Source organism: Callithrix jacchus, chromosome 17 (assembly GCF_049354715.1).
Source record: "Callithrix jacchus isolate 240 chromosome 17, calJac240_pri, whole genome shotgun sequence".
NCBI lineage: Eukaryota > Metazoa > Chordata > Mammalia > Primates > Cebidae > Callithrix > Callithrix jacchus.
In genome coordinates this window covers 16,678,719-16,695,801 of record NC_133518.1, presented here as the reverse complement: position 1 = coordinate 16,695,801, position 17,083 = coordinate 16,678,719, and the positions used below count along the sequence as shown (strand labels likewise).

Here is a 17,083-nt window from a genome sequence, read left to right as displayed (position 1 = left end):
GGGCGGGGAGTGGAGCCGGCCCCGGGGGCCCTGCAGGGCGGTCGCCGCCCGGCTGCCTCCGGGGCGGGGCGGCCCAGCTGCGGCCCCGCGGGGGGAGGGTCGCCCGTGCCTGACCTCGGGCGGCGGCGCTCTGCCGGGCGGGCACTGCCTCCGCCCTGCGGGCTGCTGGGGTCGCGCACAGTGCACGGCGCGGCTGCCCTGCCCCCTCTTCCCCGCCGCGCGGCGGCCGAGCGTCCAGGGCGCCCCAGGGTCTGGCCCTTCACCACAGAGCGGCGGGTGGGGCGGGGCCGGGGCGGAGGCCCCAGACAGCCGGCTGGGCGACTAGAGGAAGGAAGGAGGGAGGGCGGCGGTGAGGGTGGAGTGGGGAGGGAACATCCTGTCTGCGCTGGGTGCACCGCAGACAGCGCCGCGCGCCAGCCGCCCAGACGGCGCGCGGGGCCAGGAGCGCCGGGCGCGCGCGCCTGGGGGAGGGACGCGCGCGCGGGACGACCTGGCCAGGGGTCGGGGGCGCTCTGAGGAGCCACAATAGGCCAGACGGCGCGCGCGTTTCCGAGAGATCTGGGAGCCGCGAAGTGGCGGCCCCGGCGACGCCGGCGAGCCCGCGCGCGCGGCACCGCCGCTGGCTCTGTTCCCTTCCCCTCCCCCTCCCCGCCGCCCTCGCTCTCCCCCGGGCGGCCGGAGACGGCGGCGGCGTCTGCGGGAAGCCGTGTGTCTCCGCAGTGACGTGGGCGGGCCGAGGGCTGGTGACGTCAGAGGGCTGTGTGTAGCGATGTGTGTGGGGTTCGGAGCGGCGCCGGCACAGCCGAAGGGAGAGGGCGAGCGGCGACGGCGGCGGCGGGCACAGGTGCGGCTCCGGCTCGTGGGTGCGCGGGGGGGGGACGCGGCGGAGGCGGCTGGAGGCCAGAGGCGCTCAGCCTCCGGGGAGCCCGACGGCGGCGACAGGGGCGGTGGGGAGTTCACAAAGCTCGTCGAGCTTCCCCAGTCGCCGAGGCCCGAGTAGGGGCTTTGGATGCGCGGGTCCCGGGTGGGGTCGGAGCCAGAGGGAGTCGCAAGGCGCGTGTCCCACGAGGGATTACGCCTCGTTGGCTCCAGGCGGTGGGCGCAGGCAGGGCTGGGCGCTGCACTTGACGGGAGCCGCGGGGACCCGGGAGACCCGGGAGACCCGGACGCCCGTCACCACCCCCCTCCCACCGTCCAGCAGCGCTCCACGGGGATGCCTTGGGCTCGACCCTGCCCGTCAGCCCCCGGCGGCGCGGGGATGTTCGCTCGGCGACTGAACTGCCCCGGTGCCCTCTTCGTTCTGGCCCGGAGCTGGCAGGGCGGGGGAGGTGCAGCATTAGGGGCGCTGGGGTGACACCCGAGAAGTTCCCGGGGAGAGGGTGCGAGTGGGGGGGATTTCCACAGTCCTTCCCGCGGCTCCCGCGGGGGGGCAGTGTTGGGAGGGCACTTGAGGTTATCCCAGGCTCGCTGATGGGGGTGGGGGGACTCCTCCCTTTACTTTCCTCCACCCCCTTGCACACCCACTCCCAGGCTTCCCGTGTCCCTTGTTCTTCCTCCTCTTCGGGTTAGAGATAGGTGAGTGGCTTTGAGTGGGCGGAGGACTTCAGGGTTTTGGGGGCTCCCCCATTCTAGGTCATGCCTCTTGCCCTCTTCCTTGGCCTGTGTTAAGTGAGATGTGTTCCTGTGGTGGACAAAAGTCCGTACGATGGCTGGTAGCATTGGTCCTTACTCCTTTGGGTCTGTTTTATGGTAAATTGCTGACAGTTAGGGAAGCAAAAATTTCTATTTATTGGATTTCTTTTGGGGTTTCTCTCACGAAGGAAGTGGAAGAAGAGTCTTTTCTTTTCCCCCTCTTCCTCCATTTGCATTCTTTGTGAGGTTTGTCTGCCTTGTGCTTTTTGTCCCGGATTAGTCTTGTTCAAGGATGGAGATTCCCAGGCATGGAGTCTATAAGCTTTTGGCTTCCATTAAGTAAAATCGCTAACCTTTTAAAAGAGACAGTTAATTTTTGCCTACAGTCATTCCAGAAAAATGGTATACACGGACCAGCTGAATTAATCCACTTAAAATTGTAACTTAGTTACATATGGTAGATATATGTTAACTCCTATTTGATTTTTTTTGGATGAAACTGTTTTTTTTTAAATAGGAGATGAAGTAATGTATTTTTTCCCCCTTAAAATGGCATACATAACTGAAAAAGCCTCTGGTACTGATGGAGATGATCTGTTTAAGATTCTTCATATTCTGAACTCAAATGGCCTTTTGTGTTACATTATTGCTCCCTTTACCCAACTCCAAATTGCTTTCCTATTTAAGTGAATGTTCTAATAAACTGGTGTTAGATTTAAAGAAATCACTCAAGCGTCACCTTTGGTAAAGTGAACTCAGTTTAATATTAAGAAACTGGTTTCGGCCTGGTGCGGTGGCTCACGCCTGTAATCCCAGCACTTTGGGAGGCTGAGGCAGGTGGATCGCTTGAGGCCAGGAGTTCGAGACCAGCCTGACCAATATGATGAAACCCTGTCTCTACTAAAAATACAAAAAAATTAGCTGCGCGTTGTGGCGTGCGTCGGCAGTCCTAGCTACTCGGGAGGCTGAGACAGGAGAATTGCTTGAACCCGGGAGGCGGAGGTTGCAGTGAGCGGAGGTTGTGCCATTGTACTCCAGCCTGGGCAACAGAGCGAGACTCTTAAGAAGGAAAGAAAGGAAACTGGTTTTCTTTGGCCTCTGGAGCAAATTCAAATGTAACTATTCCCCACCCCCTTCTCTTGCAGATTAATTAAAAGAAGAATGAACTGTAATCTTTGAAGATAATTGGGCAATTTTTTGTTAAGTATCATTGTTGATTGTAGAAGTTCAAGAAGGCAGAGGCTGTTTTTCCTGGTGTGAGGATTTACACGTCTTCAGTTTTTCAGCACGGACACCAGCAGACCATCGTTTTTAGAGGAAATACTCCCTCTGCCCTCCTTTTTGGTTTCCTTAGTGGTAAAGATTAAATTGGGTTGCATCATTTTGACTTGTGTTTGAGTCTAGATTTTATGGCCCAAGGAATGACAGAAACTTTTCATGTGTTTGTTTATAACAAAGGAAACCAAACCATTGCGTTGATCCTGGACATCTTGAATTGAGAAATTGGTAACTTTATTTTGATACGTATTTCTGAAGAATTCAAGAAAACAAAGCATTCTCAGAGGTGTGCTTCTATTCTTTATTATTGGAGGCAAAACGAACAATTTCATAGGCTTTGTAGTGGAATTATGCCAGATTATAAGGAGAACCAAAACTAAGTATTGAGTAATTTAAGGGGATCTCTCTTTAGAAAGTTTTTGTGAAAGTAAGTTATCATAAGTATTTGTATATTCATTACTTTCCCCTTTTCAAATAAGTAATTAAATAGAAATGCAAATCTCAGACTTAATTGTTTAACAGAGTAGTGTAGCAATGGAAAACCTCCAGACAAATTTCTCCTTGGTTCAGGGTTCAACTAAAAAACTGAATGGGATGGGAGATGATGGCAGCCCCCCAGAGAAAAAAATGATGACAGACATTCATGCAAATGGAAAAATGATAAACAAGGTGCCAACAGTAAAGAAGGAACACTTGGATGACTATGAAGACATGACAGTGGAAACTGATGGAGAACATGTCAAGCGAACCTGTGCTTCCGTTCCTGAAACTTTACATTTAAATCCCAGTTTGAAACACACATTGGCACAATTCCATTTAAGTAGTCAGAGCTCTCTAGGTGGACCAGCAGCATTTTCTGCTCGGTATTCCCAAGAAAGCATGTCGCCTACTGTATTTCTGCCTCTTCCATCTCCTCAGGTTCTTCCTGGCCCATTGCTCATCCCTTCCGATAGCTCCACAGAACTTACCCAGACTGTGTTGGAAGGGGAATCTATTTCTTGTTTTCAAGTTGGAGGAGAAAAGAGGCTCTGTTTGCCCCAAGTCTTAAATTCTGTTCTCCGAGAATTTACACTCCAGCAAATAAATACAGTGTGTGATGAACTGTACATATATTGTTCAAGGTGTTCTTCAGACCAGCTTCATATCTTAAAGGTACTAGGCATACTTCCATTCAATGCCCCATCCTGTGGGCTGATTACATTAACTGATGCACAAAGATTATGTAATGCTTTATTGCGGCCACGAACTTTTCCTCAAAATGGTAGCGTACTTCCTGCTAAAAACTCATTGGCCCGGTTAAAGGAAACTGGCAGTGCCTTTGAAGTGGAACACGAATGCTTGGGCAAATGTCAGGGTCTCTTTGCACCCCAGTTTTATGTTCAGCCTGATGCTCCATGTATTCAGTGTTTGGAGTGTTGTGGAATGTTTGCACCCCAGACGTTTGTGATGCATTCTCACCGATCACCTGACAAAAGAACTTGCCACTGGGGCTTTGAATCGGCTAAATGGCATTGCTATCTTCATGTGAACCAAAAATACTTAGGAACACCTGAAGAAAAGAAACTGAAGGTAATCTTAGAAGAAATGAAGGAGAAATTCAGCATGAGAAGTGGAAATAGAAATCAGTCCAAGGCAAGTTGTTTTTTATATCAATTTTTAGTAATAGTGAAATAATTTTATTCACTTAGAAATAAAAATTCTATGTTTAGAGTGTAACTTAACCTGTGTTGAACATCCCTCATGCAACAATAACAAAATACAGATTGTTGTATTTGTATTGTAACTTTTAGGCTATAAAGTGCTTTCCAGTATGTTTTCTCATTGGACTTCCCATACATCTTGTGAGAGAAGTAAGACTATTATTCTGTTTTATAGGTAAAGCAAATGAAGCTCAGAGAGAGAAAATGGCTTTCCCAAAATTATGTAGCTAGGGAGTGGAGGAGATATTTTCTCATATCCTCTTTTTCACACATCCTGCTTCTTGACCCTACTGCATCTGTTGTTTTTCCAGGACTCAAGATAATTTGCACTTTGGCGTTATCTCCATTTGCAAATGGTACAATGGCCAGTCAAAACAATTCTTGGGGGCTTGAAACAGCATTTTTCAGAGATCTGCCTATGATTTCTGATGTTTCTATGCTTGGATATTCAGGCTTGCTCAATATTTGAAACAAATGGAAAAGATGTATCTGAAGAATTTGTGATTTGAGTAAGCAAGGTTTTTTGATTTAATTTAATTTTTAAAATTTATTATTATTATTTTTAAAAAAGATGGGATTTCACCATGATGGCCAGGCTGGTCTTGAACTCCTGACCTCAAGTGATCTGCCCACCTTGGCCTCCCAAAGGATTACAGGTATGAGCCACTGCGCTAGGCCGGTTTTTTTTTTTTTTTTTGAGACGGAGTTTTGCTTTTGTACCCAGGCTGGAGTGCAGTGGTGCGATCTCGGCTCACTGCAACCTCCACCTCCTGCCCCAGCCTCCCGAGTAGCTGGGACTACAGGTACGCGCCACCATGCCCAGCTAATTTTTTGTATTTTTAGTAGAGATGGGGTTTCACCATGTTGACCAGGATGGTTTCGATCTCTTGACCTCGTGATCCACCCGCCTCGGCCTCCCAAAGTGCTGGGATTACAGGCTTGAGCCACCGCGCCTGGCTTTTTTTTTTTTTTTTTTTTTTTAAGGAAAGGAGTAACTAAAAAAATTGACAGAGTAAGAAAAAGTTTATTTTATTAATTTTTTGTTTTGAGACAGTGCCTCGCTCTGTCACTAGACTGGAGTGCAGTGGCACCATCTTGGCTGACTGCAACTCTGCCTCCCGGGTTCAAGCGATTCTTCTGCCTCAGCCTCCCGGATAGCTGGGGCTACAGGCACATAACACCACGCGTAGGTAATCTCTTTCTATTTTTGGTAGGTGCCGGGTTTCACCATGTTGGCCAGGATAGTCTTGATCTCCTGTCCTTGTGATCTGCCTGCCTCAGCCTCCCAAAGTGCTGGAATTAAAGGCATGAGCCACCATATCCAGCAGAAAAAGTTTATTTTAGACTAATAAAATATTAATGTAAAAACCAGCTGAGCTTGGTGGCTCACGCCTGTAATCTCAACACTTTGGGAGGCCAAGGTGGGCGGATCACCTGAGGTCAGGAGTTGGAGACCAGCCTGGTCAATGTGGTGAAACTCCATCTTTACTAAAAATAAAAAAGTTAGCCAGATGTGGTGGCACACACTTGTAATCTCAGCTACTCAGGAGGCTGAGACAGGAGAATCCCTTGAACCTGGGAGGCGGATGTTGTAGTGAGCTGAAATCACCATTGCTTTCACACCTAGGCGACAAAAGTTAAGCTCCATCTCAAAAAACAAAAGCAAAAAAACGGGTGCAGTGGCTCACGCCTGTATCAGCATTTTGGGAGGCTGAGGTGGGCGGATCACTTCAGGTCAGGAGTTCGAGACCAGCCTGGCCAACATGGTGAAACCCCGTCTCTACTAAAGATACAAAAAATTAGCTGGGCATGGTGGCGCGTGCCTGTAATCCCAGCTACTCAGGAGGCTGAGGCAGGAGAATTGCCTGAACCCAGGAGGCGGAGGTTGCGGTGAGCCGAGATCACGCCATTGCACTCCAGCCTGGGTAACAAGAGTGAAACTCCGTCTCAAAAAAAAAAAAAAAATGCAAAAGTGAGGCCGGCGTGATGGGGTGTGCCTGTAGTCCCAGCTATTTGGGAAGCTGAGCCAGGAGAATCGCTTGAACCTGGGAAGCGGAGGTTGTGGTGAGCCAAGATCACACCACAGCACTCCAGCCTGGGTGTCAGAGTGAGACTCTGTCTTAAAGAAAAAGGAAGAAAACCGATCAGCCAAGCTATCATAAGTTTATTTTTCCTGCTGCATTATCTGGTAGGCTAAACTAATATCTTCATTCTAACATTTTGAATGCCTAGGTAATGAAAAAGATTTGGATTATTAAATACCCAACTTACTGATCTGGTTGTTTTATATTTCTATTTAGTCAAATAGAATAAATATATTGTATTTGTTAGGAATTGTATAATAATAATTCCTAACACTAAGTGTTTAAAATGTGGCAAGCATTGCTCTTGAGCAGTTTTATGTGTATAATTTTATTTAGTTCTTAACAAGAGGTTGGCCATGTTTCATTTAGGAACTTTGCATTTTTCCACTGTTAGTTTTGATTCCTTGAAATATCTCTGCCCTTTTCTATTTTACAGAAGAAATGAATGAAGTGTATTAAATGACTGGCTGAAGGTTTATTCACAGCAAAGTTAGAGCTTGGACTAGATCTTAAGACTTGGGATTTTGTGCTTTATTCTGGTACCTTTAAGGGAAATTTAGTTAACGTTGTAGTTTTAAGACAGTGATTAAGCCTAATGAAGATAATTTTAGACTCATTTATGGTAGTTTGCTGTTTGCCGCTTCCAGAAGGCTAGCACTTTGAAATTTCTTGCCAGTGGCTGCTAGATAAGTTTGTATTCTTTTTTTTTTTTCTCTCTGAGACTGAGTCACACTCTGTTGCCAGGCTGGAGTGCAGTGGTGTGATCTTGGCTCACTGCAACCTCTGCCTCCTGGGTTCAAGCGATTCTCCTGCCCCAGCCTCCTGTGCAGCTGTGACTACAGGTGCGCGCCACCATACCAGCTAATTTTTGTATTTTTAGTAGAGACGGGGTTTTATCATGTTGGCCAGGATGGTCTCAATTTCATGACCTCGAGATCTGCCCGCCTCGGCCTCCCAAAGTGCTGGGATTACAAGCGTGATCCACCACACCTGGCCTATGGTTTATATTCTTTAGGTCCAGTTATTAAGTGATTTTAAATCAAGATTGACTTCAAGCCAGTACTCAGTGTGGAACTTGCTTACGGTTGGACTTGTCCTGCGCTGATGTTTGTGCTCAGAGATGATATTTCAAAATGTGAATGCCCCTTTTGCTATTTGTGATATCTTGCCCTCAACCTAATTAGGTGCCATACTCTTACACGTCTATTGAAGGCCACATCATTTGCCAGATATTGTTGCTGCAGTCTTTTTTTTTTTTGAGACGGAGTTTTGCTCTTGTTGCCTAGGCTGGAGTACAATGGCATGATCTTGGCTCACTGCAACTTTGCCTCCTGGGTTCAGGCCATTCTCCTGCCTCAGTCTCCCAAGTAATTGGGATTACAGGTGCATGCCACCATACCCACCTAATTTTTTTGGTATATTTAGTAGAGACTGGGTTTCACCATGTTGGATAGGCTGGTCTTGAACTCCTGACCTCAGGTGATCCCCCTACCTTGGCCTCCCACAGTGCTGCAATTATAGGCGTTAGCCACTGCGCCTGTCCTGCTCCAGTCTTTATTACTCTGACATAAGCGTATTTCAGATAAACTACTTTTCCTAATATTCTTGCTCTGTATTTATGTGAAAAACATGTGAGAACCATGATAAAGGTTAAGAAAAAAAAGATGATGAATGTATTTACCTAACCGAAACAATGTGCTAAGGTTTGGTTAACACTGAAACTATTCTTCACCTGGGACTTAATCCCTTATTGTCCCAGAATTCATTATCTTGAATACATTTTTAGTTTTAGGAAGGTATGAGATTTTTTTTCCAGTCTTTTTGCTGGGTTATAGTTTGCAGTATTTGTATTAGTGTTTGTGGTGTATTTTGATATTGTTTCTAATTTTTTTTTTTTTTTTTGAGACAGAGTTTTGCTCTCGTTGCCCAGGCTGGAGTAGAATGGTGTGATCTTGGCCCACCGCAACCTCTGCCTTCTGGGTTCAAGCGATTCTCCTGCCTCAGCTTCCCAAGTAGCTGGGATTACAGGCATGTGCTGCCATGTCCAGCTAATTTTATATTTTTAGTAGAGATGGGGTTTCTCGGGCGTGGTGGCTCACACCTGTAATCCCAGCATTTTGGGAGGCCGAGGTGGGTGGATCACGAGGTCAAGAGATCGAGACCATCCTGGTCAACATGGTGAAACCCTGTCTCTACTAAAATGCAAAAAATTAGCTGGGCATGGTGGCGCGTGCCTGTAATCCCAGCTACTCAGGAAGCTGAGGCAGGAGAATTGCCTGAACCCAGGAGGCGGAGGTTGTGGTGAGCCGAGATTGTGCCATTGCACTCCAGCCTGGGTAACAAGAGCGAAACTCCGTCTCAAAAAAAAAAAAAAAAAGAGATGGGGTTTCTCCATGTTGGTCAGGCTAGTCTCGAATGACCTCAGGTGATCCACCTGCGCTGGCCTCCCACAGTGCTGGGATTACAGGTGTGGGCCACCATATCTGGCCTATTGCTTCTAATTTTATGTGAATTTGAGAAATTTTAAAATTTAAGAAAATTTCAAACACCCAGTACGTTTAAGAAAGATTGTTATTTTGGTTCATGTTTAATACTTATTTGAGTGGTTGTTTTATTATGCTTACCACTTCACATTTTAGAAACAGTCTCAGAACATTGTAAAGTACATTGTTTTTGAGGGTCTGTGAGGAAGGTGAATTACAGTATTTCCCCCTCTTAGATGGGTCACATGCTCCTAGTTGTATAACTAGAATCAAGAGTTGAATGCATGTCTTCTAAGGTAAAGTTTAGTTATTTTTCACTACCTGCCCCTGAAACATACGTTAGTAGTAGAAACTGAATTTTCAGAACCATTAACTTTTCTTACCTTAGTACAGGTTGAGCATCCCAAATCCAAAATCTGAAATGCTCCAAAGGCCAAGACTTTTTGAATGCCAAGATGACACTCAAAGAAAATGCTCATTGGAGTATTTCAGATTTTGATTTTTGGATTTGGGATGTTCAACTGGTATATTGTGCAAATATTCCAAAATCTGAAAAAATCAGAAATTCAAAATACTTTCGGTCTCGAGCATTTCTGATGAGGAATATTCAACCTGTGTGATGGTTCTCAAATTCTGTTTTAACCTGCATATAAATTTAAATACTAAGAGGTTTAACTGAGAAGGGGATAGTCATTGACTGAGAAATAGTTCTTATTTTTTTCTGAGTCATTGAGTTGGTTGCCAGTCAAACCACATTGACCCAGGGGGAGCTCATTTTAAAAAGTCAAACTAGGCTTTTTTTTTTTTGGAGACAGGTTCACTCTTGTTGATGAGGCTGGAGTGAAATGGCATGATCTTGGTTCACTGCAACCTCTGTCTCCCAGGTTCAAGTGATTCTCCTGTCGTAGCCTCCCAAGTAGCTGGGATTATAGATGCCCATGACCATGCCTGGCTAATTTTTTATATTTCTAGTAGACCTGGGGTTTCAACATGTTGTCCAGGCTGGTCTCGAACTCCTGACATCAGATGATCCACCCGCCTCAGCCTCTCAAAGGGCTGAGATCACAGGCATGAGGCACTGCACGCGGCCCAGGATTTTTTTTTTTTACATTCAAAAGCAATACTTTAATTACATAAAATATCTAAGCATGTCAAATCATGTTAGTATTCATACTGAATATCAGTTCTTTTACATCAGGAGTTCCCTGACCAACATGGGAAACCCCATCTCTACTAAAAATACAAAAATTAGTGGTGGCATGTGCTTGTAATCCGAGCTACTTGGGAGCTGAGGCGGGAGAATCACTTGAACCCAGGAGGCAGAGGTTGCAGTGAGCTGAGATCAAGTCATTGCACTTCAGCCTAGGCAATAGAGCGAGACTTCATCTCACACACACAAAAAAATCCTGAAACTCAGTAGACATTTGTTTGAAATAAAACAATTTAATTAAACTTAATTATTTTACAATTATATGTAATAAATATTTTAATTAATTTTTATGTTAAGAAATTATAATCTTAGAAATAATTTGAAATGAGACAACTTAAATATAACTATTTGCTTTCTTACTCAAGTCACCATAAGAAATATAGTTGATTTAGGCCAGATACGGTGGCTCATGCCTGTAAATTCCAGCACTTTGGGAGGCTGAGGTGGGTGGATCATCTGAGGTTGACCGGCCTCACCAACATGGCGAAACCCTGTCTCTACTAAAAATATAAAGATTAGCAGGACATGGTGGCATACGCCTGTAATCCCAGCTCCTCGGGAGGTTGAGACAGGAGAATCACTTGAACCCAGGAGGTAGAGGTTGCAGTGAGCTGAAATCTCGCCACTGCACTCCAGCCTGTGTGACAGAATGAAACTGTGTCTGGGGAAAAAAATAAAACTAAAAAGAAGCATACTTGATTTTAGATCTGCCTAGATTGTTCTGCAGAATGTTGTCAAGCTACTTATCTGATGTTTGCTTTTTGTATTTTTTATTGGAAAAATCATTATTGTACTTTAAACTGTATAAATATGTACAAACGTTACATTCCTGATTGTTTTTCACATCTTTAATGGTTATTCAACAAAATCAGTAGTAGATCAAATTTATTTAAATAAAAATAGAAAATTAAGTTTGATCTAATTTTGTTGAATATTACATTTCTATGGAAAGAAAGATTGGCAGGCAAATTAATTTGCAATATTTATAAATAAAATTTGAAGGGTAATGTTTACTTAAGATTCTTTTCTTTTTCTTTTTTTTGAGACAGAGTTTCACTCTTGTTGCCCAAGCTGGAGTGTGGTGATACAATCTTGGCTCACTGCAACCTCTGCCTCCCAGGTTCAAGTGATTCTCCTGCCTCAGTCTCCTGAGTAGCCGCTATTACAGGCACGCGCCATCACGCCCAGCTAATTTTTTGTATTTTCAGTAGAGATGGGGTTTCACCATGTTGTTCAGGCTGGTCTTGAACTCCTGACCTCAGGTGATCCGCCCACCTTGGTCTCCCAAAGTACTGGTATTAGAAGTGTGAGCCAAAGTGCTGGTATTAGAGGTATGAACCAGAGTGCTGGGATCCACCGCACCTGGCCTCAAGATTATTTTCAAGCATATTAGAAGTGGTCATTTGTACTGAATTGCTAAGATAATTGTAGGTAATTCTTCACTGTTGTAGCATGTAGCTGACAGTCTCCACTTTACTAAGTTAAGGACAGTATATGCCCTTATTTTGTATATTAAAATTTAAACTTTTAATATTCAGACTGGACTACTCTTAGGTGAGTAAAGTATTTTAGTTTTTGCTGTACTTGGGGGGGGGGAACTCTGTAGATTATCTGATACAAACAGATGACCTAAAGATAGCAACTTTAAAAAAGTATTTTCCCTGAAAGCATATTAGCCATTTCAGAGTTTAATTTTGTATATTTGTTTCACTTCTTCATTTCTGTAGAGATCATTGGAGTAATAGTAGTTTTCTGTTTTTCCCCTCTTACAAGCTTTTTTTTTTTTTTTTGAGACGGAGTTTTGCTCTTGTTACCCAGGCTGGAGTACAATGGCGCGATCTCGGCTCACTGCAACCTCCATCTCCTGGGTTCAGGCAATTCTCCTGCCTCAGCCTCCTGAGTAGCTGGGATTATATAGGCACGCGCCACCATGCCCAGCTAATTTTTTGTATTTTTAGTAGAGACGGGGTTTCACTGTGTTGACCAGGATGGTCTCGATCTCTTGACCTCGTGATCCACCCACCTCGGTCTCCCAAAGTGCTGGGATTACAGGCTTGAGCCACCGCGCCCGGCTATTTTAATTTTTTTTATAAGATGGGGTTTCACCATGTTGGTCAGGTTGATCTTGAACTCCTGACCTCAGGTGATCTGCCTCCCTTGGCCTCCAAAGAGCTTGGATTACAGGCGTGAGCCGCTATGCCTGGCCCAATACTAGGAAACTTTACAGAAGAAAAACAGGCCGGGTGTGGTGGCTCACGCCTATAATCCCAGTACTTTGGGAGGTTGGAGGTAGGAGAACTTGGGAGGTGGAGGTTGCAGTGAGTGGAGATCGCGCCATTGCGCTCCAGCCTGGGCTACAAGAGGAAGACTATGTTTTTGTTTTTTTTTGTTTTTTTTGAGACGGAGTTTCACTCTTGTTACCCAGGCTGGAGTGCAATGGCGTGATCTCGGCTCACGGCAACCTCCGCCTCCTGGGTTCAGGCAATTCTCCTGCCTCAGCCTCCTGAGTAGCTGGGATTACAGGCACGTGCCACCATGCCCAGCTAATTTTTTGTGTTTTTAGTGGTGACGGGGTTTCACCATGTTGACCAGGATGGTCTCGATCTCTTGACCTCGTGATCCACCCACCTCGGCCTCCCAAAGTGCTGGGATTACAGGCGTGAGCCACCACACCTGGCAAATTGGGCTAATTTTAATCCCTTCAGAATTCTGGGAGTAGAAAGTGATTGTGGAGCCAGAATTCAGTTTGTTCTAGGAAGGGGTAGAACTAGTTTGAGAATAGCTTTGGTAATAGCTTGAGTCTGTATTTGTTCACATACAGAATTTTATTTTACTGGGGTTCATGTTACATAAAATAAGGATATTATTAGACTCTAGAAAACAAAAGAATATATAATTAATGCATCTTTTTTTCAGATGTGATTTGCTTCAATCGCTAACTCTATGTTAGGCAGAAAGGAATGAATAGCAAAGATATAAAATTAGTTTGAGTCCTTTTGATTTCATGACTTCCAGACTTAAGAATGGATCATAAGGATAGGTGCCTTATTTCAGTGGAAAATATGTGTATGACACACATTTCCACCTAGTTGGAATACTAAATTTATTGGGCATCACAGACCTTCAGTATAAAATGTCATGGGATTAACAGGATTTTTATTAGTGTATTTCTCTTCCTTCAAGTTGTAAAGGGGATGTTACACTACCAACTTTGCACGGCTTTGTTTCCATTAAGGACTCAAAATAATAGTTGCAAAATATTATAAGAACTTGAGCCTTTGCTTTTTCTGTGAGCATTTTTAAGCGTCTCAAACCTAAAATTGGCTTTGTGAGGTAGGTGGTATGATCTTTCAGCCTATTGAAACAGCAGGCATTGCCATGAGTCCTGAAGATCTGTCTTGATCAGTTAGTGCAGATGCTTAGATCATACTGTCTCCGTTTTGCATTAGTTTGATGGATTCTAATGACTACAGTTAAGTGAGGCCTAAGACTAAGCCTTAAAATCTCTAAGTAGCTATTTGCTACCTTGTAACACTGTTCTGTTTCAGTTGTTGAAGCACTCATTCACAACAAGTTGGAAGTATTAAGGAAGCCTGATCCTGTACTGAGGGATTCCGTTTCTTTCAGTAAGCGTTGTTGGCAGCTGTCTGATAGGGCGTCTTTATACTTCTGAGATCATTTGACCACTTGAATGTTTTAGTATTATACACAGCAAAAACCTTGATGAAATATATTCACTTCCGGTGTATCCAGTCATCTGTTTAGTAAGGTTGCTAATGATGTATTTTGGGTCAGAACAAAGTAATGTGTATTTCATATGCATTATATTTGATTTCTTGTGTAAATATGCCATTAAGTAGATAGACTTAAATTTGCTAACCTACACTACTGCTTCTTTTTTATGGACATAAAATTAAAAATTAATCTTTATCACTTACAGCACTTTAAGAAAATTTTTGTTTGTTTGAGATGGAGTCTCTGTTGCCCAGGCTGGAGTGCAGTGGCATGATCTTGGCTCACAGCAACCTCTGCCTTCCGGGTTCAAGCAATTCTCCTGTTGCAGCCCCCACAGTAGCACCAGCATGTCTCGCTAATTGTTTTGTATTTTTAGTAGACATGGGGTTTTACCGTGTTGGGCAGTCTGGTCTTGAACTCCTGACCTCATATGGAGTTTTGCTCTTGTTGCCCAGGCTGGAGTGCAGTGGCACTATCCTAGCTTACTGCATCCTTCACCTCCTGGGTTCAAGTGATTCTCCTGCCTCAGCCTCCCAAGTAGTTGGGACTACAGGTACATGCCACCACAACTAGCTAATTTTTTGTATTCTTGTTGTCCAGGCTGGTCTTGAACTCCTGACTTCAGGTGATCCGCCCACCTTGGCTTCCCAAAGTGGTGGGATTACAGGCATGAGCCACCACGCCTGGCCTTCCATTGCACATATTTTTAAAAAGGCTTAATTTGCTTTTGTTGGAATTTTGGACCTCCTGCCAGTGTTTTGAGGCATTATCTTGATTTCTTTAGTTCATTAATGTTTGTCATTAGGACTTAAAGATCAAAATATTAATCTGAAACTGTAATTAAAAACTAGAGTGTCGGCTGGGTGCGGTGGCTCAGCCTGTAATCCCAGCACTTTTGGAGGCCGAGGCGGGTGGATCATGAAGTCAAGAGATTGAGACCATCCTGGTCAACATGGTGAAACCCCGTCTCTACTAAAAATACAAAAAATTAGCTGGGCATGGTGGCACGTGCCTGTAATCCCAGCTACTCAGGAAGCTGAGGCAGGAGAATTGCCTGAACCCAGGAGGCGGAGGTTGCGGTGAGCCGAGACCGTACCATTGCACTCCAGTCTGGGTAACGAGTGAAAAACTCCACCTCAAAAAAAAACTAGAGTGCTACCTAAAAGCAAGATTTATTATTGAAAATAAGTTCCAGGTTGGGCAACATCGTGCAACCCCCGTCTCTACAAAAAAATTTAAAAAAAATTAGCCAGGCTTGGTGGCACTTGCCAATAGTCCTCGCTACTTGGGAGGCTGAGGCACGAGGATCCCTTGAGTCCGGCAGTTGGAGGATGCAGTGAGCTATAATTATACCACTGTACCCCAGAGCAAAACCCTGTTTCAAGAAAAAAAAAAGGAATTTTAAAGGTTTATTTTGTACAAATTTGAATATTTGTATATGAATGATGCTGAGCAGGTGGAATTGCTTTTGTATTTAGAAAGTAGTGACAAAAGTTTTTCATTGTGAGACTAGCATTGTATCACTAAAAAACAGTGGTTTTTCATTAGGAAATCTGATTATCAAAGGGTCATGGTTACAGAATAACCTTAGGGAAGGTGCAGAAATTTAGAGAAACTTTAATAAAATGCTTTCTAATTTTTATTTCCCTTATCTTCTCTTACTGTATATTTTGGAATTGTTTAAAATTTGCATTTGTAGACATTTGGAGTTTTATGACTAAGAAAGAACCTTTGGAATGAAATTAATGTGTCTGAAATTTTGCTTATGTGTTTGAAATGAAGATGCTATCTGTTCATTTTGGGGTAAATAATGATGGGGAAAGTGGGTGATAAGAGCATTTTGAAATGTTAAGGCTCTAACTTAAGCTACTAAATGACCCACTTCTTTGGCAAGTAATATAATGTATTTTATTATAATATTTAAATACACTAAGAAACAAATAATTCCCATGTTGAAAGGTACTATATAAGGCAGTAGATACTCGTAATTTGGTATCTAATTTTTATTCCTGATTAGTAGCATTACTGCTGAGCCATTTAATTATATTGTTCTTTTTTTGAAAACCTAATTTGTATGTCGACACAAATGCAGAATAGATGAGAAATCTGGCATGCCTCTGAATGTTTTGTTGTATAATAAACATTGTGCTTTTCTTAATTGTTTTGAACATACAGTTAGGATAATTTGTTATAAATATGTTTATGGCTTATCAGAGCATATTAGGTAAAGTTAACTTGCAACATTTGCTTCCCCATCATTTGTATTGTTTAATTTATATCTTTGATAAGATGCAGCCTTAGAAACTGCTGGGCTTCCTTGGTGCTTCATGGAGTAGAACGATATCAAATGTGAAAGAGACCAAGAGTTTTGTGGTAGCAGAATAACCTTGTAAAAGACTACCTTGGGACTTAATGAGTGTCACTGTCATTCAGAATTCCTTCAACAAATAGCTGTTGAGTTCCTACAACGTGCTAGGCATAGTGCTAGGTATTAAAAATACAAAGATAAGGCTGGTTCTTGATCTCAAGCTGCCGTTTAAGCAGAGGTTGCATAGCCACTTAACTGGGATTTTAAATAGGGAATTCAGACATTGGCTAGGGGACTATGCTAGGTGATCTTTAAGATTCCTTAGGAGCCCTAGTCTGACTCTTACTGGGTTGGTCAAGACTAGGAAATAAAGAATAGGAACTAAGAAGGATGGCTATTTAAAAATAAGGGAATGTGCTTGCAATTATTTAGGGTGGCACCTGAAGTTTAGAGGCAAATAAACAGATGCTAGGCTTGGCTCATGAATAAAGATAAAACTTACTCATACAAATCAAACTGTAGAGTATTGAAATGATCTTAATGATAAAAATTGTCAGATTTCAAGTCAAGGTCTGAACAAATTTAGAATTTGCTTGATACTCTGAAGATTTGAGATTCCAGTATTCATTATAGGAAAAACTTTTAAATATGTG

The 17,083-nt window shown here is 43.7% G+C and overlaps 1 protein-coding gene across 6 annotated transcripts in view; it reads left to right on the top strand.

Moving 5' to 3' along the window:
• Window positions 1-751: 751 nt before the first annotated feature.
• SKIL (SKI like proto-oncogene) overlaps window positions 752-17,083 on the top strand; it is a 33,967-nt gene continuing 17,635 nt past the window's right edge. For 3 of the 6 annotated variants that reach the window (XM_078353850.1, XM_035278818.3, XM_054247320.2), the window contains exons 1-2: window positions 752-844; window positions 2,778-4,542. In XM_078353850.1, coding sequence (XP_078209976.1) covers window positions 3,445-4,542 — 1,098 coding nt within the window. In that variant the 5' untranslated portion in view covers window positions 752-844; window positions 2,778-3,444. Of the gene's footprint in view, window positions 845-2,777; window positions 4,547-17,083 lie in introns of all 6 variants that reach the window. The other 3 variants (XM_078353851.1, XM_078353849.1, XM_054247321.2) reach the window with 1 other exon arrangement.